This window comes from Drosophila subpulchrella, chromosome 2L, assembly GCF_014743375.2.
Source record: "Drosophila subpulchrella strain 33 F10 #4 breed RU33 chromosome 2L, RU_Dsub_v1.1 Primary Assembly, whole genome shotgun sequence".
Lineage (NCBI taxonomy): Eukaryota > Metazoa > Arthropoda > Insecta > Diptera > Drosophilidae > Drosophila > Drosophila subpulchrella.
This window is the reverse complement of record NC_050610.1, coordinates 2,700,543-2,726,567: the sequence shown is the minus strand read 5'-3', so window position 1 is coordinate 2,726,567 and position 26,025 is coordinate 2,700,543. Positions and strand designations below refer to the sequence as shown.

The following is a 26,025-nucleotide window of genomic DNA, read 5'->3' as shown; positions in this document are numbered from 1 at the left end:
TACCTGGCTCTATGCTTTTCGAATATCATTGAGCACTTTTTACTAAAAATTCCAAAACTGAGTCAGTAAATAAGGTCGCAAGTCTGTTGCGAGTTATCGCAACTCATAAAATAAGAATTATGCTGTGACCTCCATAACTAACTCTGTTGCAACCTTGCCTATCCCACTTAAAACTTTACTGCCTGTCAGCTGAACATAACTCATGATATTTGGTAGCACCAATGAGCTTTATAAAGCCTGCAATCCGCAGTTGAGCCAAGCAGTTGTCTAAAAGAAGCCATGGAAATCGTAGTCCTAGCAGCGATTCTTCTCATGTCTCAGGGGATCCAAAGCCAGGAGAACGTCTCCTGGGATCAACTAAGAAAGCTTAACGATGTCGTCACGTCCCGTTTAAAGGAAAGTCTTCAAAAAGCTAGGCTTGCAGAGTGTTCTTCGACTCTCATGATGCTTCAGCAAGCAGTCGAGCTACCGATATCCCAACTGGCCAATAAAATTGAGGCATTTAATATCTTCAATCGATCTGGCTCTCCAGCGAGTCTAAATGGTACTCTATCCAAGGAAGAACCTGGCCTTCGACAGGGAAACAAAGGCAAGGACAAGAACTTCGAAAAGAGAGTCTTGAAGCTGCTCCGGAAGCTCGGTATCTACGATAACTTTACTACGCGCGTTTTTAATGCGATTTTTAGCGATGAAAAGCAGCTAAAAAAACTCAAAAAGAAGCTCGACGAATTGGGAAAGCAGGATAAAGCCGCAGACCAAGACGACTTATGGAGTTTTGTTCACGAACTTTTTTGAACCTGAACTTTATTGAACTTATAATATTTCAGATATAAATAAATTTAAGGCTTTTAATGTATTGTGCACATTTTAATAAATACAAATTAATTACTTTTGAATGTGGCTAAGGGTCGCCTTAAATTTTAAATTGGTTCAAAGGCAACACAATTGTTAATATTATTTATATCCAATGCCATCATACAGTTTAATTTAAGGGATAACAGGGGGTTTATTATAGCTTAATCATTCTCGAATATAGTCATCGTAGTCGACATAGCCATAGCCATTTTCCTCTTGCTTACCTCCGTAGTCCTTGGATTTATTATTCTGAAAAATATAAATTGCAGTAACCCTTAACTGAATACGAGCTACTTACAATAACGTCGTCGACTTTTTTCTTTAGATGGGCATGCAGGACTGTAAAAATCTTATTAATTTTTTTGAAAACCACCACCACGATATTTTGACCCTTCTCCCAAATCTTGTGACGAAGCTGAGCCAACCACAACTCGTAGGTAGGATGATGGCCCACTGAGTTTACCATCTCGTTTAGCCTTGATATGGGGTGGCTGAGGGCATCAATGCCAAGGTCAGCCCACAATTTAATGTGTGATTTCCATTTCACAGATGCAATTTTGTCGTACACCTTCTTCCGGAGAGCCTCGACTATTTGATCATCGGGGATTTCCCTATCCCTCACTGTGATAGCCATTCTATTATCTCGGTCAGTGTGAGGTTTGCGCAATACGCCCATGACGATAGCTATCAAAAACAGAATCACTTTTTTTTTACCGAAAAACAACTTTGTGAACTCACTGTAACCAAACAATGCCACAAGCATCAAGGCAAACAACTTCATCTTGCTTGAAGGACTTTTAAATGCAACTGATTTTTGGTGTCGGTCTAGTATCTAGAATTTCTTAGTATACCTAATTAATTTGACAAGGTATAATCACTGAATAATCTTGTTAGTGATACATAGCAAGGTGGAACTTTACTAAGTGACGCAGTTTCAGTCAGAATAAAATACGTAAAACACATCATACTATTTCGTATGTCCATCGCTGCAAAAAAGTATTTTTCCTGAAGGTGTAATCTCAGTCTGCTCTAAAATTATGCAATTAAATAGTGAACCATTTCGGACGCAAACTTTGCCTGAGCTTCGTCGCTCAAACTCCCACTTCTTTTTCCACTATATTTTTTTCCAGAAAACTCACTCAACACTCACTTAGCAGCATGAATAAAATTAAACTCACGGCGCAAGTTTTATTTTTGGCAGCAACAAAAAAACAGGCAAAAAATAGAAGAAACGAAAAAAGGCGAAACACACGAAACTTATAGCAAGTTTGGAATATTTCAAATACTGAATGAATTTTGCACATATTTCAAACCTGATTCTTTTTTCCCTGCTCCCTGCTGCACGTTGGAAAAGTTTGCGTGGCGAGGCAAGTTTTCCCCGTTTAGTTGTTGTTGGTGTTGATGTTTCACTTCTCAATTCTACTTTTAATTTCTGGCAAAGAGCAGCGGCTGCAAGGAAAAGAACGAAGTATAAAATACTTTGATGGCAAAGTTGCTTATGGCGCTACTTTTTAAGAGAGCGGCCGAGGGGAGTGTGTGTCAAAATTAATTAATTTCATGATTTATGCACGAAAACTTCCCAGGGCAGAAAACACTGCACTGCGGGTTAAGTGGTGCTAATGCTGCCCCATTGACCACTGGCACTCTACCAACAAAAAAGACCCACACCCAATAAAAAACTTAAAACTAAACCGAAATAGAGCAACTCCTTGCTAAAACTAAACAGGTCACGTCGCCGACCACCGAAATATTCCCCCAGCCAGCGAACCTCTCCACAACTTTGCCACCTCCTTCGGTCAAAAGTTCGAGTCCCCAAAAAACTGGACTAGCCAGCAGTTGTTACCAGCACTTCGAGAAAAAATGATGAACAGATATAAACGTTTTTCCGTTACTTGAAGTTCTGTATTGATAAGCTGATAAGTAAAGTATATTTATATATATTTATTTTTTAATTTTCTTCCATTTGATAATAAAAAATGTTTTTAAATAAAAAAAATACCCCTATTAACAGTTGAGTTGACTCAATTCTGGCCCTAATAAATTAGTAGTTTTACGGTCTTAAGTAATTTCTCCAAGTGTGCAGCTTATGCCCTTGCACTTCTGGCTCCTATTGTAGGTGTGAACATTTATTTCAACACCATTCTTCTGATTAGAGCTCCTTCGGCCGCCTCACTCCCTCTTCTATCTTGATTGGCAAAGTTGAGTTTTGGGTTTTCATTTCCATTTGGCCTTCCCAGCCGCCCGCAACCCGCGCCCCCTGCCTTGCTGTGGAAATCCTTTCGGCTGCTTATCGTTTTTGCATTCATTTGTTTTCAATTGTAATTAATCTTGGCCAGAAAAGTTTCTTCTGACATTTTGTGGCTCCCAGGGCGCTCCTTGACTTCGGCCCTAGTTTGCCTGGCTTTTGTATTGTCCTGACAAACTTGTCCGTGTTGTTCTTGCTTTTTTGGGCTGGGTGGCGATGGCAACAACGTGTTACTGTCACAATTAAAATAAACTTTCTTTACTAATTGAAAAGTGTCAAGTATAATTTCTTTAAAGCGTCCCAAAAAATGAAATTTCCGGTAGGGAATGGCTTCACTTTTTATCTTAGTAATTTGAGGTGTGGGACAAACTTACTAATGATAATTGTTATTTCCTTTTGTGTTCGGATTGCTTGAAAAAATTATTACAAATAATATAAAACGACCAGCTTTAAGAAGTAACATGGCAATATAAATTGATTTAAATAGCCACAAGATACCATTCAGAACTAATATTATTTAGAAAATATGTTTATATTAAGTATGCATTTTCAATTGAGCAAATAAGTTAAAAGTTGGCCCTTAGTCACCAAAAACCAGCAAGCCACATGATTTAAATAAATTTTTCGACAAGGACATGCACTAGAAAGTTTAATATTTTATAGACCCACCTCTAGGCTGCTTAATCAAGCATTATCAAATACATTAGTTCTGGATTTTACGCAATCTTTGCTCGCGGCACATGAGCGATTTTCATAATCCTTGGACTAGAAGTAGGGCAGGGGAGCTTGAAAGTATTTTGCATTGCATTAATTGAAATTTTTGCCACATCAAAGGGCATGAAAAAGCCGCAAAAACAGGGAAGCCCGAACCACCCATCCCAAAGCCAAAGATACTTTCCCGCAAAGCTGCAACCGCACGAGAACTAATTACACTAAAGTGTCAAGCGAGAGAGAGTGAGCCGAACTGCAGGAAAAGTGTGCAAAGTAAAGCAAAGTTTGCTGTCGAAGCCAGTCAGCCATAAGTAATGCCGAACTTTGATATAATAATTTATAAGAATATTTGCAAATTCCAATAGCGGCAGGCAAATACTTTCGCCCGAGATGCCCGAAAGTATGCAATGGCAAATGCACTCGCAGCTGCTCGACACTGGGCGGCAAAAGTATGCAGCCATGGCGATAACACAGATCCACTGGGGGTGGGCTCAAGAAGGAATACGAAACTTTACCCGGCGAGCAAACTTAATCCTAGGCCCCAGAGCCCAAAGTCAGACAAACAAACAAATGCCGTGGGCCGGGAGTCGAAGTTGGGGGAGCTCTGGATCCCGAATCTTAAGCTGCCATTCATCAGTTCAGCTTCGACTGGCCAAGTATTTAAGCCATTTGCTCTAATGAATGCGGTCGCGCATTTTTAAACGCCCGCAGAACTATCCAAGGGGTAAATGGTGGTCGTATTGGTGGTGGCTCACAAAGTTTGCCAAACGAAAGTTTCCACTTATTCGAAACACGTGCAAAATTATGCTTGCTGTTTTCGGATTTGCGTACCCTGTATAGCATTTTGGTTGAGTCTCTTAGAAAATACTTCCTTCAAATATAAGTTTAAATTATTTAAGAAGTGATTTTGGAACAGTGGAAGAAGTAACAGACTGCATTAACAATGTGGCTTAAATTAATTGTATAGACCTCGCTAATACTAGTATGTAGCTAAAAGTCAAAACAATATTTTGAATTTAATAGCTACCTTACATATATTTGTAAGATATAAACGAGGTATTTTCGTTGTCGTAACTTTTCCGTATTGGTTGCTTAAGTTGTTGGTTTCCCCGCTAATAATTATTTGACCAGAAATGCAGAGAAGGGCCAAATGCTTCCAGAAAACTTAAGTGTCTTGAAGATGGCCAACTGCTATTTTTCCCTTTCCTTGTTTTCCGCAATTTTCAGGCTCTTATTTTCTCTGTGCTCTATTTCCTTAATTTCAACTGAATGTTAAAACGCAATAACAAGCGGATTATGGAACTTGCAACCATTGACATTGAAAGCCAAGCGAGGCCTTGAATAATTCGCGATATTCATTTAATTTTAGCCTTTTTCGGACCCCTTACAATGCCACTGGCTGCGCGATAAAATAAGATCTTTTGTTCTGATTTATGGGAATGGGAAGAAGGAATGAACTTGACAATGTTGTGAGATGAATGATCGATGAATGGCATGAGGGAATTCTCCCAGGGATGTATGGGAAACTTTTCACGTGGGAGGAAAATCACACGGCAACACATTGAAACCCGTTGTTATTTACTATCAGGGGTGGATATAAGGGGAACTTCTTGGAGGGGAACCTCTTTGATGTATTTATTAAATTTGATAGATTTACATTGAAATAGATTTATTATGGGGGAAGAAATATCAATATCCTAATGCTAAAAATAGAGTATTATATTAAGCTATGCTTATACTGCAAGCTTATGAATTGCTTGTGAGCTTTTAGTATATATTTTTTTTTTAAATGGTTCAAAACATTGAATTATAATATTTTAAATAACATTTTTCTCAACTTGCTCTTAAACGCCAACATAATTTACTTTGGCACTTGACACAGTTTTAAAAACGTAAAAAAGCTAAGAAAAATTTTTAAGATTTTTATGGAAGTTACAGCATTTTCTTCGATATACAAGTATTGGCAGCGATCATCTGTGGTCGTTTAATTTATAGAGTGCAACCCAAATGGGTCATATCCACACCCATTAATCCCCCGAGCAATATTCAAATTGTTCGAGCAGCGCAGCCAAATTAGATTGCCACCCACTTGAGTGTCTACTTATAGAGCCTGTCAAACTAACGGCCAAACTAATCCGCCTGACAACATGTCACGGGAAAATAAAAATAATAGAGGAAAATCACCTATATGGCGGGGAAACACCGATCTGGCATTGTTGGACCATCGGAAGAAATTAGGAAGAGTCGTAAATAAAAGAAAAACAGATGCTCCATTCCATGGTTGCGTTTGGTTCTGCTCGGACAGCTCGTAAAAGCTGCAAATCGATCGGAGATTGCTGGGGCTGCGATCCGAAGAGATGCGACTTTTTACTCTGTTTTTTCGATGACGCCCACGACTTTCTCCTCTCTCTCTGTCCGGTGGACATTGGCTGACAGTTTTCCGCGGAATCTTGAGAAATTAAACAGAGCAGCAAGTGCAGTGAGAGAGGAGCGACAAATTAATTTGTGTTTTGATTTAAATTATGGTCAACAGGACCGGTCCCCGAACGCCGCCGACTGCCCCCGGAAAATTCAATTAAATTCTAAATAAATACAACATGCATAATTTTTATTTCGCGAAATATTATTTATACCTTTAATTTATATTCCGGAATAAATAACGACGGGTCCGCTGGGCGGCTCCATGGACTGTCAAGTCGATCGGCGTGGATCGCCCGGCAGTGCCATCTTGAACGTTCCGCCAGCCCCACGCGAGAAAATCGCGCGCATCGTCGTCGCCGGTTCGTCGCCGCCCACTCGCATTTTCACTTTTACACGCCCGAAAAGAAAAACTCACGGCTATAAAGTGCAATATATATAAAATAATATTTTTGTGGCCCAGTGCAGTTTTTTGGAAATCATGTCACTTGCAGTGCCAGCTCAGATGTGCACGAAATTCTAGCCATAAAGTGTAAAGAAGTGATCTCAAAAGTTCATAATATTTTAAAAATAATGTAGTTCTAGCCTTAAATATTTTATTGCATTGAAAATAAAACAAGGAAATATTAATTTTCATATATTATAAATTTATAAAATTAAAAAACAAAGCTTCAAGGTAAAATAAAATTCTTATCTAGAAATGCTGTTCTTAAATAATACAAAAGTAAAGAAAGAATGTGAAACTGCGTTTTAAAAATGAATTTACTTCTTGTTAGTATATAAAAAATAGCTAAATCAAACGAAAGGTGTACTCGAATCGTTTCTATGAGTATTGAAAAAAAAATCTCAAATAAAAGCTCACATAAAAAATCAAGAAAATTATAAGGTCGTGCGCCAAAATCTATAAATCTAATAAAAAATCGAAACAAAAAGAAATTTAAATAGTATTAAAGTAAAAAACTAAAACTGTTAAAGTGCGTTTCAAATGTCATACAAACCAGTGAGTTCTTAATGTGTTGCTAATTTGCCTCGCTTATTGGTTGTTGATTGTATCTGCAGCGTGTTTCGTGTGCGTATCTGTATCTTTATCTGTGAATTGTGCTTCAGCGAGTGCGTTCGTTCTGCGGCATCCAAGAGAGATTTGACCTCGCACTTCACCCATCAAGTGAATTCATTTGTCGTTCAACTCACGCGATCAACGATCTCCTCCGCGTCATCGGTCGTGTGTCTCCTGGCATCTTGGATCTTCGCAAACACAATCACCCGGCCAATTTGTCACACAAAAGAAATCGTTCTAGTCTACGGAAGTTCCCCCACATAACTAGAGCCAATTGCCATTGAAGTAAGTAGTTTAGTACAGAGAAAGCTTGAAGAAATTCCAGCTGATTTTTTGGGAATAGCTCTCTAGATACTCTGCCGGTCGCATTCAATATTTATTACCCCCCGAACGCCCAACATGTGGGCCGCATTGCAACAAAAATAGCCGGCATTGAAATGAGTTCGGCAAAAACACACAAAAAATCGGAAAATAGATCGCGGAAAATAGGAAAAACACAGAAAGCAAAGAGAGCTATCCAAAAATAAGCGATAGAAAATTATTAATTGGTTTTTGGACAAACTCTCGGGCTGTGTTGTGTTCGACAGCTCCGTTCCATTAATATCGCTATATATAGGCCAGTGGTCCATAAATCTTGCGCATCAAGTGCAAATAAAATGAAATGGATCTAAGTTATGGTTCACAATTCGCTTGTTTATAGTTCGATGGCGGTGACAATTTTTATTTGTTTAGAGGTGGGCTTGTCAGAATTTATGCCGATCCCAAAATCAGCTGATGTCCATCACGGTATCCAATTAGCAGACCCAAACACACTCACACAATCCACCAGCAGATGACCCTAAAAACTAAAGCAATTTGTCAGGGTTTCGGGATTGGTTGGGGTTTGGTTGGGACTACCCATTTGCCGGATTCGTATACGGTTTTGTCATTACGGTCAATAATTACCGCAAGCATGTCAACCGAAATTATTGCCCAGATAGATTTTCCAACCCCGTTTGCCACACTCCGGTTTAAGTGTCCGGCCATGTGTTGCAGTCAAACCGCAAGGACTCTCCTCCAGGACCTGCCTTTCCCTGGGCTGCCCGCTCTGCCGGAAATAATTACTCAGCTTGCTTTTCTTTCGAGTGGGCGAGGGCCATGTGGGGGGGGGGGAGGGGGGATTTCCCCACATTTAATTTATATTATTTGTGCTTCCTTTTGTCTGCCTTGGCCGACGTCCCTGGCCTCCACCTGCGTTCACCTGGCTTTATTAGTAGTCCACTGTCTGTCGGTCGGCCGGTCGGTTGGCCCGTCGGTCTGCCGACCCCCCCACAGCCGGCCCAGGACTACGACCATGTCCTGGCTTCTGCCGTTGTCGTTACTCAACCACTAAACTGTGTTTTGGCTTTTGTTGCATTTTCAACCGCATTCCTGTGGTTTCTTCAACTTCGATTTTCCAGTTGAGTTTCTAATAATATTATTGGAATTGAAGGGTTCTCGCAGCGAATACTTGGGGTGAATGGTGGCTGCCAGAGGGAGGTGTTGCGTTTAATATTTCGACTCCGCAAATGTTTTTCTGTTACCGAAACGCTCCGGTGTAAATTATTAAATAACATTTTCCGTTTAACCAGCGAGCTGGCCCGCAGACAGACCAAAGTCTGTCCGAGGACGCCGCCGAATCGTGGCTATAACCATTGGTCAAATTCGATTCAATATTGATCGCTATTCGGGGCCGCCGAAACAGAAGGGGCGGTCATTGAGGGCACAAAAAATCGAATTGCAAGAAAGAAAAGGGTTACTAGTTGCCATACATGCACACTCCGAGAAAATAAATAATAATAATTTAACATTTATAATTCCTTTTGATTTACACAGATTGGCTTTATATACGACCTTTTTTGTTATAGAGAAGTTTGGACCACAAATTAGGGATTTCGTTTTCTGTCGAAAAGAAAACCATATTGTGGGATATTTTAATGTGTTTTATTAGAACAACAATCTTTATTGGTATTTTTTCTGAATTATTCCTTAGTGCCTAAATAAATCTTTTCATTTAAACCTTTCAACCCTTTTAAGGATCATTATATCTATTCGCTTTCTAGTTTATTCTCCCTGTGTAAAAGGGGGCAACGAATGGGGCAGAAGTAACTATCCATATACGGAAACACAAGCATATATCTTGGATTTCAATGGCTGACTTTTTATGGCGGCCATTTACTTGCACCCACTGTACCTGTGGGTGGCTAGAAGCAGACGTGACCCACTGTGTCTGTCGCAGCCCGTGAGTTGTGGGTAGATTTGGAGCGGCTGTGGGGGAGGGGAGCACCTGGCATCGGAGGAAGTGCGGAGTAATTGCTCGAGATAAGAATCTCAGATTAGATAAATCGGTAAGCAGTTAGGTACAGACGCTAGCTCCCGATAAGCAGCAGATTGGTATCAGAACATTTTGGTATACTGCGTTAATTTATATTTGGCCAAAAGTCGCTGTGGTGGGGGTTATATATAGCCTGAATGCAGTGTGTATATCTTTTTTATATAACTACTCTAATGGGTGGCTTTTAATGGTTTTCTGTCCTAACACGGGCTGTGGTGCTCGTTTTATGTAATGATTCACTAATCTGGTTAAATAGTATTTCACATTGTTGGTAAATTCTTAAAAAATACGGCACGCAATTCTTGTCGGCTGATAGTTAGCTGAAGTTTGTGAATGAATGTCTAGAAATTACATCTATAAAATTACCTTAATTATACGAAGGGTATTGATTAATATTAATTGAATGTGCTTTTATCAGAATATCCACATAAATGGGCAGCACATGATTGGTCAGCCCAGTAATAGAGCCAAGTTATAACTCAAGCCATGAATATGTAATTGAATTTTCGATTTTTCCGTTTTCGATTCCGGTCGAGGCAGGTCGAAACGAATTGTCCACCTCCCAAACCCCATAATTATATCCTTGGGGAGGGGGCAGAAAGGGATAGCAACAGAGAGTGATCGAAAGAGATAGATATAGAAAAGGCCGTATGTAAAGTGACACACATTTACCACTAAATAGTCGCTTATTATAATTTGATGGCACAATGACAAACAAACCCACAAAACCCAGGTTCCTTCGCCGACACGTATCGGTTATTTACCGGTTCTACATAGGATATATATGGTATATAGAGGACCGGGACCGGCGAGAGAGTCCATGTTATGGCCACGGCTGAGAACGGCTGTCCGGTCGCACGACCCCACAAGTCACCCACTCGAAACTCATCGATACTTTGGCTTTGGCTTTGGCTACGTGGCAAGCTCATTGGTTCTCCCACGCCGGTAGCACTGGTATTTCGTATTTCGTATTTGTGTAATGGCCCTGCAGACAGACACTCCGACTGATGGACGGACCGACCCGGACCGAGGGATATATCCGTATATATAAATTCAGAGCGGCCACTCGCATGAGTTTAGTTTATATTTATGAGCATTATAGTGCGGATATATGGAGCGCGAAGTCGAGAGTTGGAAAGTAATTGCAGTGACGGCATAGACTCCTTTATGACATTTCCAGGGACTGCGATTCGGACTCGGTTTCGGTTTCGTCATGAGTTTTGGATAGGGAGTTTCTCCGAATGTATACTGCACCAGGGCCGCTCTGACGGATGACACTTCCCCTTTTCCAGTCGATGCACTCCGTGGACTTGATAAGATAGTCAATTAAAGAGCTCGACAACCTGTGCTATACGACAGCGATAGGAAACCCAAACAAAGCCCAAAACATTTCGACTCGACGGTAGCGGGAGAACTCCTCTCCGGCCGGAGCAAATGTTTGGCCAGAGAAAACTCTGGAGCGTGAGAGCTGGCAAAGTGAAATTTACCTGACGGCAATTAAGCGATAAGCCCTTATCAGACAGCAGATAACGCTTTTCCGAGCGGGAGGCGGTACGTTTTGTGGCCGAGAGTTATGAAATCGGAACTGGAATTTTGGCTCCGTTAGTTGGTCTCCATTGGCGTCTACGTGCGGTCGTCTCCTTCGTCGATTTCGATCAGTGCAGCTCGCGAGTGCTTTTCGAGTGATTTACTTGATTGACTTACCCGATATCTGTAGATAAACGCACTTGATATCTGCCCTAGATAAGGGTCTGGTGGCATAAGGTGTGTGAAAAACCGAAATAGAACCGTAATGCAGTTCTATCTGCAGGATAACTGACAAATATTGGACCTTAAATGTGAGTATGGTTTTCCTCATACAAGTTAGATAAATCAGAAGCAGGTCGATTACATTTTTTTATTGTTTGAGGCTTTTTTACCAATAATTAATTATTAAGTAAATGCCCACTGGAATAATTCTTATACAAACATAAACTGCTTCACATTGTATTGGCTAAGCTTTTAATCTCAAAAGTGCCACACAGCTCCACTCTACATGTTTTAACCACCTATCTTCACCTGTCTCTCCGCAAATTTCTCGGGATTAGTCATACTTCTGCTGAAACTAAGACACTATCTGCAGTTTGTCTGCAACTATAGATAAAGACCTGTTCATCCCCGGATCCCAGCAACTCCAGTTACTTGGATATGCGTATGAATGTGTACCATATTGTCCCCAAAAAGCAGGGAAAAAAGCAAAACCACAATAAAGCAAACGTAAAAAACTCGAGATAAGATAAGGAAACTCGCTCAACAAGTGAATGGGGAACAGAGCGAGCGGGTCGGAATGTGAATCGGACATATGGGGATTTGCGAACGAGGCATGTGTTGCTACTCCCACTACGAGATATATAGTGCATGTTTCGACTATAGCTACAGTTCACAATGCAGCCCTGGACATGTGACATCTTTACGAAATGTCAACTGTCAGAATGGAAAGACGCTGACAGGGAAAACACCGAGAATCGGGGTCACAGTGGCCCTGGGACCAAGAACACGACCAAGACTCCGTTGCCCACATTTGCATACAATGGGCAAAGTTTGATTATCTCTCGGTTCCGGTGGGTTGGTGGGTGCTTTGGCTGGCTGCTGCCTGGTGCGTTTCCCCAGCTCAAAGGCAGCTGGGCAAAATATTGTCACTAAAGTTAATTAAAAAACAGCCAGGGGCCCAACTTGTATTCACATACAGCCCCACACACGGGCGGATTGGAATCTGGTTTAATAAAAATGCCAAAGGGTGCCAGGGGTTGAGGTTGAGGCACTGGGGGTTGAGCCCTGCCTTTGGGGGTAGCTCTCTGTCAACGCTGCGTGGGCAAACAAAGGCAAATAAATAGAAAAGAGATACTCAATAATCAATAGATAAATAAAATTACAAGGTGACAGCAGCAGCGATGAGGATGGCACAGCTGGCTGCCGTCCCCCTCCGACCTCCGCCCATATCTATATCCCTGGGCTCTATGTGCGTTAAAGCTGCAGGAGCCGATGTGGCAGTACGAAAAGCAACAGCGGCCATAACTGCTCATAATGCAGCAGCCAGGGGTAATCAGGTGGAGGGTTAGCTCGAAAGGTAGATGCTCTATTGTTATTTGTAATAAGTAAAAATGATTAAAATTGTGAAAAATAGTTTATTTTAATTTAACTGGTTCTGAGGCCACTGGCTGTAGAAATATGTAGATTGCTGCTGACTTAGAGTATTTCAAATTAAATTATCAATGTGTATTATAACACATTATTTTATTTTGGTTGTTGTTATTGGCATGAAATGATATTTAACCAAAGATAAAACTCTAAAGGAACTTATGATGATCACTGTTAATTTACAAAGGTTTTTGAGGATATACAAAATCTACTGGGCTCTTAAAAACGTTTGATAATATAGCCAAAATATCCCTGAAATACCTCGCATACCCTCACTCTAACGACGTTGGCGTCGAGGTTGTTGTCGTCGACATCGTTTGATGGCGCTGGGATAAGCGCGTGGCAAGTGGCAAGGATCCGCAGGAGCCAGGAGGTGGGCGGTAGGGGGCGTGGCAGGGGCAGTGGCAGGAGCAGGGGCAGGAGCACGCCGCTGGCGAACCGATGACTGCCTTCCCAACACGCTTGCCTCAGCTCGGGGGGGAATTCAGGGGATGCAACAAGCGCCTCATGGCACGAAAACGATGCGGATGCGGATGATGACGACGACAGTTGCCACAGCCCGGCCAAGAGGAGCGGACGGAGCCAAAAAATAAAACAGAGCACTGGAGCGCGCTGCGAAAACAAATAAGCGGAGAACGTTAAGGAAAAGCGCGAAAATATGCAAGCGTCGAAATTTATTAAAAAATAATAGAAAAACCGGCGAATTTCGTGGCGATTATCTGGAAAACGGGAGAATTTTTGGCCAAAGTGAGGGTGGATTCAAAGTGTGTGCCTTAAGTGAACCTTAAATTTAGACAAATGGATCTTGCAACATGAACCGACGCACGTAAATATTTTAAGCACAGTTATCAAAGTACTCGAATCAATTTAAAAGGCGAAACAAGAAGATGCAAAGTCTTAAAGTGACCTTTACATCAATAAAGAATATGTTCTACAACTAATTTAATTTATTAGGTACTTAAAACGTTCTAACATTACAAAGAACTCAAACAACTTTTTCCAGAAACTAGCTAATAGATGTACAAATTGTATATAATATGTATTAAGAAAATATTTTAAAAGTTTAAAGTGCCTACAAATTCAGCCTTTAATGCGGCTGTTCAGGACGAAAGCAATAAGGCTAGCAGTAATCGCCTTGCGCGTGCACCATGTGTATATGCTCTTCCCCGAACCACCCACCATTCAGTCCACATATACCTACATCTATCTATATCTACTGAAATCGGTGTATGTGCAGGCGCGTTAATTAAGGCGCCCATGCCTGTGGCCAGTCAAGTGCGACAACAAATAATTTGATTTCAATTTAACTAATTAGCTGGAGCCTTCAACATTATGCGGCCAACTGAGCTCTCGCTCTTCACTATGTGAGCACTCGAAATGCTTATCTGTTTAGCGGCAGATGCCAACATCTACACGGAGAAAAAATGTGTGCTTAAATATGAAATGGATCTATCTTCTTTCGAATTTCTGAGTAAAATCCAATTTTTCATTCCTTAAAGGTGTTAAGCTTGGAGCTCAGAAATTAAAAGCTTACTGATCTTCAAAGATCTTCATATATCTTTAAGAGTCGTTATTTCTTATTGAAATTCTTCACACTGAAATCAGAATAAACTTTGTTTAATTAAGTGACTTTAGTTTTAGTGAACACAATCTATGTATATTGATTGCCTTACATCTTAACTTTATTATTCCCAGTGCACTTGCATAAGTGTGTATCTATATGCCGAGTGTATGTAGTGATGTACTCCGTGTGCGAGTCAAAGCGGACCCTTGAATGCAGACAGTCGAGTGGCCCAAGTACTGCGGTCAGTCTGTCAGTCAATATGCTTCCATTCAAATGCGCTTAGCTATGCAGTTAGGCTCCATGGGCGGTGGGATTAGCTAAAGTGGGCGTGGTTCGGCGGCGAAGGGGAGGATCTGGCAGCCATTTTGACTGCGGTTAAACCTATAGGATACTTAAAACATTAATAAATATTTGCGTACATTTTAATTAAATATATTTAGGTATGCTTATTATTAAACTAGATGATACCATGGTACTTCGTTTATTTTCTTTTGCGGCTTATATCTTTTTCACTTATTTTTTAACTACTTACCGCTCTCAATAGTACAACATAAAACCCCTAATACATGTATTTTAATCAGCAAACACTTTGTTCTCCATTTAATTACAGCTGCAACTCAAGCTCAACCCTTTTTAAAAGCTACAAAACAGAGTAAAACGCAGAGGCTAATTGTAAAGCGAAAAAACTGTGATAAAGAAAGGATAAACAAAGGGGTACAAAACTAAACACAGAAAGAGGACCCTCCTGCCAGCAGCAAAATAATATACAATTTTAATAAAACTAAAACCCGAAGCAAATTAAAAAGCAAGCGACGCCAAATGCGGCACTAAAAGTAATTAGCGACAGGAGCTGCAGGAGTTGGCAATAAAAACAAAGCAAAGGTGTAATAAATGATGTTGCAATCCTTGAGTCTGCACGCGGATAAACTGAGCGGCAATCCTCCAGCAACAGCAACAGCAACAGCAACAGCAACAGCAACAGCGGCAGCAGCAACATCAGAGGCAACTTGCGACTCGACAGCAACTGCAGCAACAACAATGCTTACAACGGCACCTGTTGCCCATGTTGCTAATGGCAGCAACAGCAATTCGAGTGGCGAGTGCAGCAGCAACAGCCATAGTCTTTACAGCAATAACAATTTAAATACCGGCAACAATAGCCAGCAGCAGCAGCAACAGCAACATCAGCAGGTACTGCCGGTCAAGTACGACTATTTAGAGAATCTAACGAGCTCGGGAGCAACTTCAGGTGCCATCGCAGCGACAACAACTTTTACGGGGGCTGCAAAAAGTTTCCATCCCTATTTGCGGCCCACCGGCAACAACAGCAATATCGCAGCATTATCTACAACAACGGCACCGGCAGCAACAGCGGCAAAAATGTCGACAACATTGTTTGAAACACTCTTGCACAACCAAATAAATTCCAGCCCAACGGCACTGCCGGCAGCAACGGCAATCGCAGCAACAGCAATCGCAGCAATATCTGCAGCAGCAGCAGCAGCAACACCAGGCACCGCAGCAACCACAGCAGCAGCGGCAGCACCGTCAACCCAGCTGAATTCCAGCATTAATTCCAGAACTTCATTAGGCGACCAGGGCGGTGCGATTGTTGTTGCCCCCGCCCCACCCGTTGTTGCCCCACCGCCCAGCAGCGGCCCAAATCGGTGAGTGCTTTCCCCGTGTTCGAATCCGAATTCTTGCCCCCGGTTTTTTTGCATCATTGCTGGCTAATGACTGCTAATTACACTCAAATGATTTGCCGCTGCAGCCGGTAATTTTCCACGGAAAATCGAGGAAATGCAGATAGCTGCTTCCATTTTCAGTGCGCTCTACGAAGTATGCAATGGTTTATTTGCAAATACAGCAGAAATCTCGTATATTAAATTTATTGAAAAGGGACTTTGACAGAGTTGAATGTGTCACACACCTGCAAGAACATATCTTAAATAAATGTACCTAAGGTTCGCTTAGAATAAAAGCATACCAATCTAAGCAAAAGCCAAGTTTCAAGGGTTGAATAATACATGATGAAGAGGTTTTCCTAACCTCCCCTTTATTAACTATATCAATCTTGACCCATCATAACAGTTTTAAAACTTATTTAAAGTATTGAAAAATAAGAACATATTTACTGTATTTAATAACATTCAATTTTCTTTTAACGTTTTCCCCGGAAAAGAGCCTGACTCGCTTCGTCCCCACATCTTCGCTGCTTATCACTTTGCATATTACCTTGCCGTTATGGAACATTTCAATTTCCTATAGCTTCCCAGGACGTCACCTGCCACCCCCAGACAACTTTGGCTATCACATTTCAAATGGTTATTTCTCGGACGTGCGCCACATTTTCTATTTGAGAGCTTCCTTCGCCCGGAAATTATAAAAAATTCCCACCGAATGTTGAATCCGTTGGCGGCCCACTTCCCAGCCTTATTTAATTAAAATAAGTGACAATGTGCATTGGCCAGTGGGCTGGGTGGGCGGTATATTGGGTGGATTAAGGGGGTGGAAGGTCGTGGATGCCATCAAGTAGCTAATGATAATTGCCATTGCATTAATGTTATTAATTGGCAAGAGCCATCAAGGCGACAATTTTCACATAGCCCAAGTCATCAGCGGTAATGGCGAATGATTATTGACAGGACATTGTAATTATAATATCATAGCATCTTCGTAATGATCACATTAAGAAATCGTTGGAAACTGGACTCTTCTGCGCAGAACTCAACTACCATCCATCCGGCTTTCTCTGCTGTCGTGCTGGGCCATTAAATAATAAAGCAGGAATTATTAAATTTATGTTGGGTCATTTTTATACGGCCTGTGTCCAACGCAGGGGGCTGCTGCCTTATCCATCCCCAACTTCTTGTAAATATGTATTTTCTGCTTCCTCTATCTCTGAGCTGTTTGTTTTTGTTGTGACAGGCGCGGCATAACAAACTGCCATCATAAATTAAGTGCCACGTCATGGCCATATCGCCGCAGTGCACAGTGGTTGACAATAGAGTTATAAAGGTGACGAGAGTAAAGTCTGGTTAAAGGAACTTTATAAGTATCAATAAGGGGCTTCTTTTTAGCGATTATAGAGCTTTAAAACCCTTTTTATATAGATTGTAATCAGAGTTTGGTTTTACAAAGTTTTGTTAAACCTCGGAAGTCATAATCAATTTTATGTTGCTCTAATTATTTTAAGCAAAAATCGTTAGTATTAGATTCCAAATTTAAGACCAATATATTTGTTCTTAAATAAATTAAGTAGAATTATATAGATTTATTTCAGGGACCAAAATTACTAATTGTTTGTGAGCTTTATTTAATAGCACACATCTTACCCCAATTCGCCTGAGGTGTACAAAACAGCCAAATTGAAAATGTGTTAGCAAATAAGCCAAATTGAAAGTTTAAGTACAACAAAATCTCAGTTGGCTATAAAATAAAAATTGCGAGCAATCGAAGGTGTCATAAAGTATGCAATCATTTGTTTTTTACAACGAATTTACTCAGAAACAAGACTATCCTTTCTTTATTATAAGAGTTGATTCAAAACCCTAGTGTATGGCACCCCCACTGCTTATTTCGGTCCCTGATCTATTAACATGTAAATTTTAAATTAGTTTCAAAACACACCATTTCTAATTTAAGGTAGTAAAGTTAAAATATATGTCTGACTCACTGTTCGGAGACATTTTATGCCCCTCGACGAGGCTTCAAGCTGTTGATTCGCGCATTGAGCTGCGATACCAACATCGTCATCAGCATCATCATCAAGCTCATTGGCGGCGGAGCTGGAAAACACCTGCTGTCCTGGCCCAAATCCCCATTTCCCCGGGCCCACCTCCCCTCTCCCTTTTCACTTTCCGACGCGCTTCAGCTCCCACCGCAGGCGATTTTCTCATTAAGCCTGGTCGCATTTAAATGAAACTGAATTATTAATGCAGAGGAGCAGCCCCGAGAGACCTGGGAGGAGAACTTCGCAGAGAATCCGGGAGAATGGGCAGAAAGATAGTTACTGGGAGCTGGCACTCGGGGAGCGCTCACCTGACTCCCCAATGGATTCGCGCCCGGCTGAAATAATTGCCTACCCGACTCCAGGGGCAACACACCTGTCGCTGCTCATTTTTTATTTTATTTGGTTTTGTGTTTAGATTTTATTTTTCAAATTTATGCTAACGCACTCGAGAAATTGGCTGATACGTAAATGCCTCCCGTTTGGAGATTTATGCTGCAGGCACAAGAATCGCGATGGATTACCTTGGCGCCCCTGCTTTTCTAGGCCTTCCCAGGTTCCGGATTCGAAGCCCCCATCTTGGCTTATTCACCTGCAGGCAGGCCTGAATTTATCACCTTGACATAGACAATTTGGCTCGTCCTCGTTTCGGCTCTAATAGATTAATTTCGTTTTGTCATTCGATGGCCCGCGGCAGCCGTACCGCTTTTCAGGGGCTTTTCACTGAGTGTCGTGGGGTTTTCATCTGGGGGATGGAGGCAGTTCATAACTGGCTGAGGGAGGAAGGGTAGATGGATGGCGGCTGCAAGCGCTGGAATTACTTACGCAGGAAATTGGAAAATGAAGAAATTTAAAAGTAAATTGGAAGTAATTTCCTAAATGGCATCGTTTCAGATGACTCCGTGCGATAGCTTGAGTTAATAATGTACCGAAACAGGGGAGAAGTTTGTCTCTGCCAAGATACATGGCGACTTCAATTGTCAGCCTGAAAGTATGCAATGCTGAAATTGTTTTCCATTAAATATTTGGATTTTAAATGAGCATGGTCGAAAATGAACTCATTGAAACTTTGTTTAAGCTTTGTTATTCATAAAAGACCCTACAAATATGACTCAAAAGAATTTAAAGATTCTTTAAAGAACCATAGGTAATAATTTATAATACCCACGTAATACTTATCTTTGTATTCGTTTAAAAAAACTCTCTTAGGCTTTATACAAATAAACAAACAAACAGTCTTAAAGATTTTTTAAGGAACCATAGGTATTTATTTAATTTGACCACTGTATTTGTTTTTTAAAAACCCTTTGGAGATTGTTACCAGCACACAAAAAAAAAGTATTAAGGATTTTTTAAAGAACCATAGTTACTTATTTACCTCATTGACCTCATAAACGTTTTTTCTTTATCTGTCATATATCTCTGTATTTTTTTTTAAGAGCCCTTTAGGCATTTTACAACCAAAAATCTTGTTGTTTTTGCCCATTGGGATTTTATTTATTACATATAACATTTATGCTTAGTTTTAAATTTAATTGTTATAATCCTATTTATGACAGTTTTTCCATTATTTAAGTTTGAAATGCGTTTTCACAATACTTATACCAGTTTCAGAATATTGAAATAAATGAAATCAAATAATAGAACAAACACTTTACTAGAACATCAAATACATATTTTGTGCAGTTTGACTTTGTAAAATAAGGGAGCAATCTCAACCACACCCGGAATATCCATCTAAGTACCCCACTGTCTGTCCGCTACCCAACTAACTGGCTTAGCCAATTAAGTGCTGAAATTTATTGGCCCAACTGCTTGACAACTTCTGCTTACGGCGAATCGGCTCCGTAACCGAGACCCCCGAGCAAATTGACAGCCAACCAAAAGTCAATTTCGTACACCATCAAGAGCACCCAATAAACCCCCATTAGGAGAGCAACAACATCGGCTGGGAAAAGGGAAAACTTTTTCGGCAGCACACAAAAACCAGCTGAAAGTGACCTCAAAGTGGAGCGTTCAATGCGTTGCCAGTCACTCAAAGACCGACCTCCCGAAATGATCCCCTGGAAAACCCAAACCCCCTTCCTCAAATCCAGAGTCGGAGACTGGTCAGCCACAAAACAAAAGTAACTGCGTTTACAACTTTTTAGATTAGATTAGTTTGCTAATAACAATTAGTATTTGTATTTTATGCTGTTAGCCAACTTGGTATCGCATCAGACAGGGATGGCGATTACAAATGGTCCTGCTTGTTGTTATCCCCCTCCCCTTTTTATGGTCATTAGCAAATGGAGTTAGCAACCGGAGGGACGGCAAAACAATATGTTGTCCATGAAAGTTCAATGAAAAAGTTGGGAACTTCCATTTGAGATTTGCAATCGCTTTATTTGCGAGTGATGGAAATACATTTTTTAATTGAGAAATAGAAGCAGTTAGCATCTTCCTTTAGGCTCAATGCTAAATTAATTGATTTGAAAAGTTTTTGTTTACGGATTAGAGTTATTTATTCCACACAGGACAGAAAAATAACAATGTCAAGTATTGTAACAAATATTTATAAGATTACATGTTGTTACACTTCAGAAATGTAGCTATTTCCTAAAGCCAAATTCTCAATAAAATATTGTTCAAAATTGTGGGCCTACGCCGGCCTTTAAATGGGAAAGTCGCTGGATGTGGTGGTCTTTGGGTCGGCAAACATCGAATACATAACGTAAGTCTCCCCCAAGACAGTAAAATCAGTGGTTAGCCGCATAAACCCCTCAGATATGTCGCGGAATTGCCGAAACCCGGAGAGCTGGTCGCCGGAACCTATATGGAGACCTGTTTCGGCGGCAAGGGGGCCAATCAGTGTGTGGCGGCTGCCAAACTGGGCGGCTCCACCGCCCTGGTGGCCAAACTGGGCAAGGACGAGTCCGGCGACGACTACCTGAGCCACTTGCAGCAGCACGAGGTGGATGTGCAGCACGTCGAGCAGGTGAAGAACAATACCACGGGCATGAGCGAGATCGCGGTGTCCGACGAGGGGGAGCAGTACAAGATCAACGTGGCGGGGGCCAATGCCCTTCTCACCGGGAAGGATGTGAACCGCGCCAAGAAGACCTTCCAGGCGGCCAAGGTGCTCCTCTGCCAACTGGAAGCGGACATGAATGCCACCATGTGCGCGCTACGGCAGTTCAAGGGGGTTTCCATACTGCACATGTCGCCCATGAAAAAGGACATTCCCGGCGCCATGATCGTTTTGCCCAGTATTTTAGTGGTCAACCAGGAGGCGGCAGCTCGTCTAACCGAGGTGGAGGAGGTCAAAACTCTCGAACAGGCCCGAGAAGCAGCCGACAATCTCATAGAGCAGGGAGCCAAGAACGTGATCATCACCATGGGCGACCAGGGAGCGGTCTTCATGTCCAGGAAGAACAGGGATACGTGCACTCATGTGCCCGCCTCCGATGTGCCACACCTGGCCGATTCCTCGGGGGCGGGAGATGCCTTTCTGGGCAGCTTGGCCTATCACATTGCTCGGTTTCCCAAGCTGACCACAGAGCATCACATCAGTGCGGCCAACTCCTGCGCCGCTTATTCCTTGGGTCGCCGAGGCACCCAGCCCAGTTTTCCGGGCAGGGAAAGCGCCAAAAATGATCTGTGCTATATGACGCCCACTTTCAATGTCATCCCTCCTCCCAATCCGGAAACTGATAAAGAACCAGAGGAAGATGCCACTGCCGCAGCTCCAGTACCTCCGGTACCTCCACCTGAAGAGGCCCCGGAACCCGTGGCTGAAGAAGCACCACCACCACCACCTCCTCCGCCACCCGAGGAACCCGTCGCAGAAGCAGCCCCACCACCACCACCTCCTCCACCTCCCGAGGAACCTGTTGCAGAAGCAGCACCACCACCTCCTCCACCTGAAGAACCTCCAAAAGCTGTGGAGACCGCCGAAGAGCCTTCAAAAGCAGAGGAGACTTCTAAGGAACCCGCCAAGCCCGTGGAGACAGCTAATGAGCCACCTGCGAATAAAACATGAACAATATTTCTAATCTCAAGAAATGTCCTTTAAAAATATTAAATCATTTTTTAGGGAGCCAAAGCGATTGTTTTGTTTATTTGATAAATCGAGGTTTATTTTTTACCTTAAACTTTACTTGGTTTTTACCCAAGCTTGAAGATGTGAGCTGAACACACACAATATTTACATACTTATAGGCTTGTGGCATAAGTTAAAGCTTAATCGTTAAGCTATGAGTACCTTGAAAATCATGATGAAAATAGATACCAATAATCATTATGTACAGTCCCTGGTATATTATTATGTAAGTTATGTTATTTCACTTTTACATTGTAAATACGTAAAAATAAGAATGGGTTTGAATTTAAAACAAAGAATGATAGATGGAATTCGATCAGTATTTCAAATGTCTAGGGTTTAGTTTGAATAGGTGTTCTAAATTTGTAACAACTTAGTTCTTCATTTTGCATAAACTCGTAAACTTATTTGATTGTTCCTAAACAGACGCACTAAATTTTTCAAGATTTAAAAAGTACAATAACCTCGAATATTTTTTCTTCTTTGCAGCAACCAAAGTCCGATGGGTGTTGGCTGCGTCAAAATGGAACTTATGGAATCAAACAGTCCGGACTTGATCAAGGATCAGCCGGATGCGGACAACATCAAGATGTTCGTGGGCCAAATACCAAAGACCTGGGACGAGACCAGGCTCCGGCAAATGTTCGAGCAGTTCGGACCCGTGCACACACTGAATGTGCTTCGGGACAAGGTCACATCGATTAGCAGAGGTGAGTCCCTCAAGATGGAAGCCCTAGCTCCGGGGCATACAAATGGGCGCATTATTTGGGGAGGGATCAATGAAATTTTACAATGTCCATCAATTTTGGGTCCCCGGGCTATGCCGATAAACATCAAGTAATATGATTATGCTGATGGCGAACCCATCAACATTATAACCTGCCCCCAGCACAGGTGTTGAGGGCAGGAATGCGGTGTTGGCCAAAGTTTCAGCCGGGGTAATTGGCCATAATTGTGCGTGTATAAACGGGAAAAACTTCCGCACACTCACAAACTGGCAGGATGCAGGACATGAGCATGTTGCTCTGGTTAATTTTTGGCTGTATTAGAATAATATGCGCATTTGCTTGCAAACTTTCCTCGAAAGCGAAAGGTAAATTCCATTATGCATATTTATGGTCTAGAGGGGTTGATCCTGGCCAAAAGTGTGCATATGGGTGGATTAATCCTCAGAGCAAGGTGTTCGAGCACGGCTAACTCGATGATATCCACCGAGGGAGCCGTGTGGCTTATGTGGCTGCCAGGCGGAGGAGGATTATAATTTAATCTTCGTAATGGAGCAGTGGATAGTTTAGATGGGTCAGAAGAGCCGGGTTGTGTACTAACTTTCAGGAAGTTCCGTAAGTAATCCGATAAAAGTATAAAGAAGACTTTTGTAGCCGAACAAATATTTAGGGAAGGTTTAACGTTTAATGAACAATAGAATTATAGGTGACTACAGTTATTTATATATCGGAAATAAATATACGTTTAAAAGAAGAAGTAAAAATATTCGAAGGAAGAGGGAAAGTATGTAGAAATATTTAGGCTTTTGGTAAAAGCAACACGGATTGAACCCGACCACCTGCAAAGAAAATTAGTAGTAGTTATAATGGATAATACTCCTAAAAAAAACTTTTTTTAAATAGAATAGTATTTTTATTTTCCCTTGACCATGTCCATGACCATTTTTGTCCATGTCCCATTCGCTCCGCATGGCTTGCATGAAGCGCTCGTCTCGTGTCCAAAATTCTGCATGTCGATATAGGTCTGTATCTATCTAGCTTTAAGTCCCGATCAACCAGTCCCTGATGCATGATAAAATAGCTAAAACTATAGTTATCGAAATAAGAGCTTAACTTTGTAATGGTCCCCAGTAAATAATATCTAATGCATCCGATAAATTTATATATATATTCCAGTATATATATAATGTTCGTTCTGTACCATATGTTCTGTGCTACTGTCTATCGACTCGTTTGATTTGTATTCGATTTGTATTGTTTCATTTTCGTTTGCAGGGTGCTGTTTTGTCACCTACTATACAAGAAAGGCCGCCCTGCGCGCCCAGGATGCGTTGCACAATATCAAGACCTTGGATGGGGTAAGTACCTCCCGACACAGTACACCCTACACCCTACAACACCCACTCACACACAAACCAATAAATACACCCCCTATACCATCTATGTAGCTTTGAGTTCTGCCCGTTTTCCTGTTCTCTGTGTCCATGTATGTGTGCATTTCTTTTCGTATTTGCGTATGTATGTGTGCGCGTGTGTGTGCCTCTTCTTCGTAGCTCACATACACATACGTATACCCAGTACAGTCACTGTTTGTGCGCCCTTTTGAATAATACAGCTTGAGAAAGTCAACCGCTTGCTACCCGATCGATCGATGACATACTTTCAGCGCATGGTTTTTGGAGGAGCGGAGGAATCGGAATTGGGGGGATTCAGAAACATTGGAGGACTATTGGTGTATGGCCAACACAAAATGTAATCATCAGTCAATTAGTGGATTCAATTATTGAGGACAATCTCATTGTTAACGTATTAAATGAAGCGTTCCACGCACAGGCAAACACACTAAGATTGCAGGGCGGATTGGATCACCAGGGGCATATATGGGGTGGGGGGAAGTCACGGAGTGGATGTGAACCTGCACAGTGGTTCAACAATCAGTATAAAGTATTCCTTCTCGGTATTAGCAAAGTATCAGCGATTTCCAAGAAAAACTTTTATTTAAATAAAAAATCTATGAAAGGCTGCTTTTCACATAATTAAGCTTCGCAAATATGCAGTAAAAATGATAAAAGTTGTAGTCTTGATGATATAAGATATAAGATATATTTTAAATCAGACAAAAACAGTGATAGAAGTGAGCTTTTTAATAACTAATTTTAAAATTTTTTTTAAACCAAATTAAATCATAAGGTTTTGTAATTTAATTTAAATGTAATTTTAGGTGTCTAAAAGTTTGCAACAACATATTTTATGCTCATAACACAATGAATTCATTCAGATAGACTACTACCCCTTTGTCACTGCATACTTTTAGACACCTAAAATGATATTTAAAAGTGATTTTGAAATAAAATCTAAGATATAACAATTTAAGCGACGATTATTTTGAAAAATGTTCATATAATTCGAAACCACAGTTGGCACTCGCTCCATCATTTACATATTCAAATCGTTAATGGAAAATCCATATAGGAACGTTCGGCTAGCACTAAAACAAAGACCCCAACTCACACACTCAGGCCCTGAATTTAGGAGGGGGCGAGAAGGACCTGGCCAAATGGCGCCACGTGTGTAATTGTCAAAATAATGACCACATGTGTGTGTGTGTAAGGTGGATCTTTGTTTGTATAAGTAAGTGCCTGGCTGTCCAGCTATGCGTGCATGTGTGGGTATGTGCCCGAGTGGGTGTGAGTGTGTCTGATCCTTTAATGCATTTGGCAGGCTGCCCTCAACGGAAAGGACATCGATGTGGACATGGACGTGGACGTGGAGGTCCTCGTCAGCTCCGAAGCTACTTAATTTACCTGAAATAATCGATAGGTAAACAGACGTTAAAATGTCCACATTTCCACACACACAAGCACAGGGGAAAGCTCAGCTTGTCATCGGCCACAATAAATATTTTGCTTTGAACTGCCCACTTTTCTCTGCCCTTTCTCCTCTTTCTTCTATATATATGTGAAAGTGTTAAGTGTCCTGGCCAGGGGTTGTCCTTTTTCTCGCTCTTCCATTTTTTACTGACACGTGTGAAAAGATACAGTTGGATGTCGGGCCAAGAAAAAGCGGAGACAGTATTTTACGGTGTTTTATTGAGAGCCTGAAAGTATGC

The 26,025-nt window shown here is 41.4% G+C and overlaps 5 protein-coding genes across 11 annotated transcripts in view; 3 read left to right on the top strand and 2 right to left on the bottom strand.

The window, feature by feature from the left end:
• The first annotated feature begins 279 nt into the window (after positions 1–279).
• LOC119547722 lies at positions 280–838 on the top strand. The gene has a single exon (XM_037854700.1). It carries the CDS (start codon positions 280–282, stop codon positions 793–795), a length of 516 nt encoding a protein of 171 aa, XP_037710628.1. The 3' UTR covers positions 796–838.
• An 8-nt stretch (positions 839–846) lies between these two features.
• On the bottom strand, positions 847–1,666 carry LOC119547723. The gene is made up of 3 exons (XM_037854701.1): positions 1,594–1,666; positions 1,154–1,539; positions 847–1,104 (listed from the first exon to the last, which is right to left on the bottom strand). Exons 1-3 carry the CDS (start codon positions 1,634–1,636, stop codon positions 1,021–1,023), a joined length of 513 nt encoding a protein of 170 aa, XP_037710629.1. The 5' UTR covers positions 1,637–1,666; the 3' UTR covers positions 847–1,020.
• Positions 1,667–6,502: 4,836 nt separating this feature from the next.
• Positions 6,503–6,613, bottom strand: LOC119548650. The gene has a single exon (XM_037856065.1). The coding sequence runs from the start codon at positions 6,611–6,613 to the stop codon at positions 6,503–6,505; it is 111 nt and encodes a 36-aa protein (XP_037711993.1).
• A 703-nt stretch (positions 6,614–7,316) lies between these two features.
• The window catches only part of LOC119548647 (CUGBP Elav-like family member 1-B), a 67,275-nt gene continuing 48,566 nt past the window's right edge, over positions 7,317–26,025 (top strand). The window contains exons 1-4 of one of the 7 annotated variants that reach the window (XM_037856051.1): positions 7,317–7,571; positions 14,991–16,047; positions 22,681–22,901; positions 24,192–24,274. In XM_037856051.1, the coding sequence (XP_037711979.1) occupies positions 15,272–16,047; positions 22,681–22,901; positions 24,192–24,274 (1,080 nt within the window). In that variant the 5' untranslated portion in view covers positions 7,317–7,571; positions 14,991–15,271. Of the gene's footprint in view, positions 7,572–10,781; positions 11,478–13,658; positions 13,771–14,990; positions 16,048–22,680; positions 22,902–24,191; positions 24,275–26,025 lie in introns of those variants that run through there. The other 6 variants (XM_037856055.1, XM_037856054.1, XM_037856050.1 and 3 more) reach the window with 6 other exon arrangements.
• On the top strand, positions 20,651–22,157 carry LOC119548649 (ribokinase). Its single transcript, XM_037856064.1, has 2 exons — positions 20,651–20,823; positions 20,877–22,157. The coding sequence occupies exons 1-2, from the start codon at positions 20,768–20,770 to the stop codon at positions 22,129–22,131; spliced, it is 1,311 nt and encodes a 436-aa protein (XP_037711992.1). The 5' UTR covers positions 20,651–20,767; the 3' UTR covers positions 22,132–22,157.

What these genes read in the sequence shown, in the direction of transcription:
- LOC119547723 (XM_037854701.1), bottom strand. Translation starts at nt 1,636, where the DNA reads ATGAAGTTGTTTGCCTTGATGCTTGTGGCATTGTTTGGTTACA. An exon ending in TGTGGCATTGTTTGGTTACA is followed by an intron (nt 1,540 to 1,593) that starts GTGAGTTCACAA and finishes TGTTTTTGATAG; the next exon opens with CTATCGTCATGGGCGTATTG. An exon ending in AAAAAGTCGACGACGTTATT is followed by an intron (nt 1,105 to 1,153) that starts GTAAGTAGCTCG and finishes TATATTTTTCAG; the next exon opens with AATAATAAATCCAAGGACTA.
- LOC119548650 (XM_037856065.1), bottom strand. Translation starts at nt 6,613, where the DNA reads ATGCGAGTGGGCGGCGACGAACCGGCGACGACGATGCGCGCGATTTTC.
- LOC119547722 (XM_037854700.1), top strand. Translation starts at nt 280, where the DNA reads ATGGAAATCGTAGTCCTAGCAGCGATTCTTCTCATGTCTCAGGGGATC.
- LOC119548649 (XM_037856064.1), top strand. Translation starts at nt 20,768, where the DNA reads ATGGGAAAGTCGCTGGATGTGGTGGTCTTTGGGTCGGCAAACATCGAA. An exon ending in GCAAACATCGAATACATAAC is followed by an intron (nt 20,824 to 20,876) that starts GTAAGTCTCCCC and finishes TAAACCCCTCAG; the next exon opens with ATATGTCGCGGAATTGCCGA.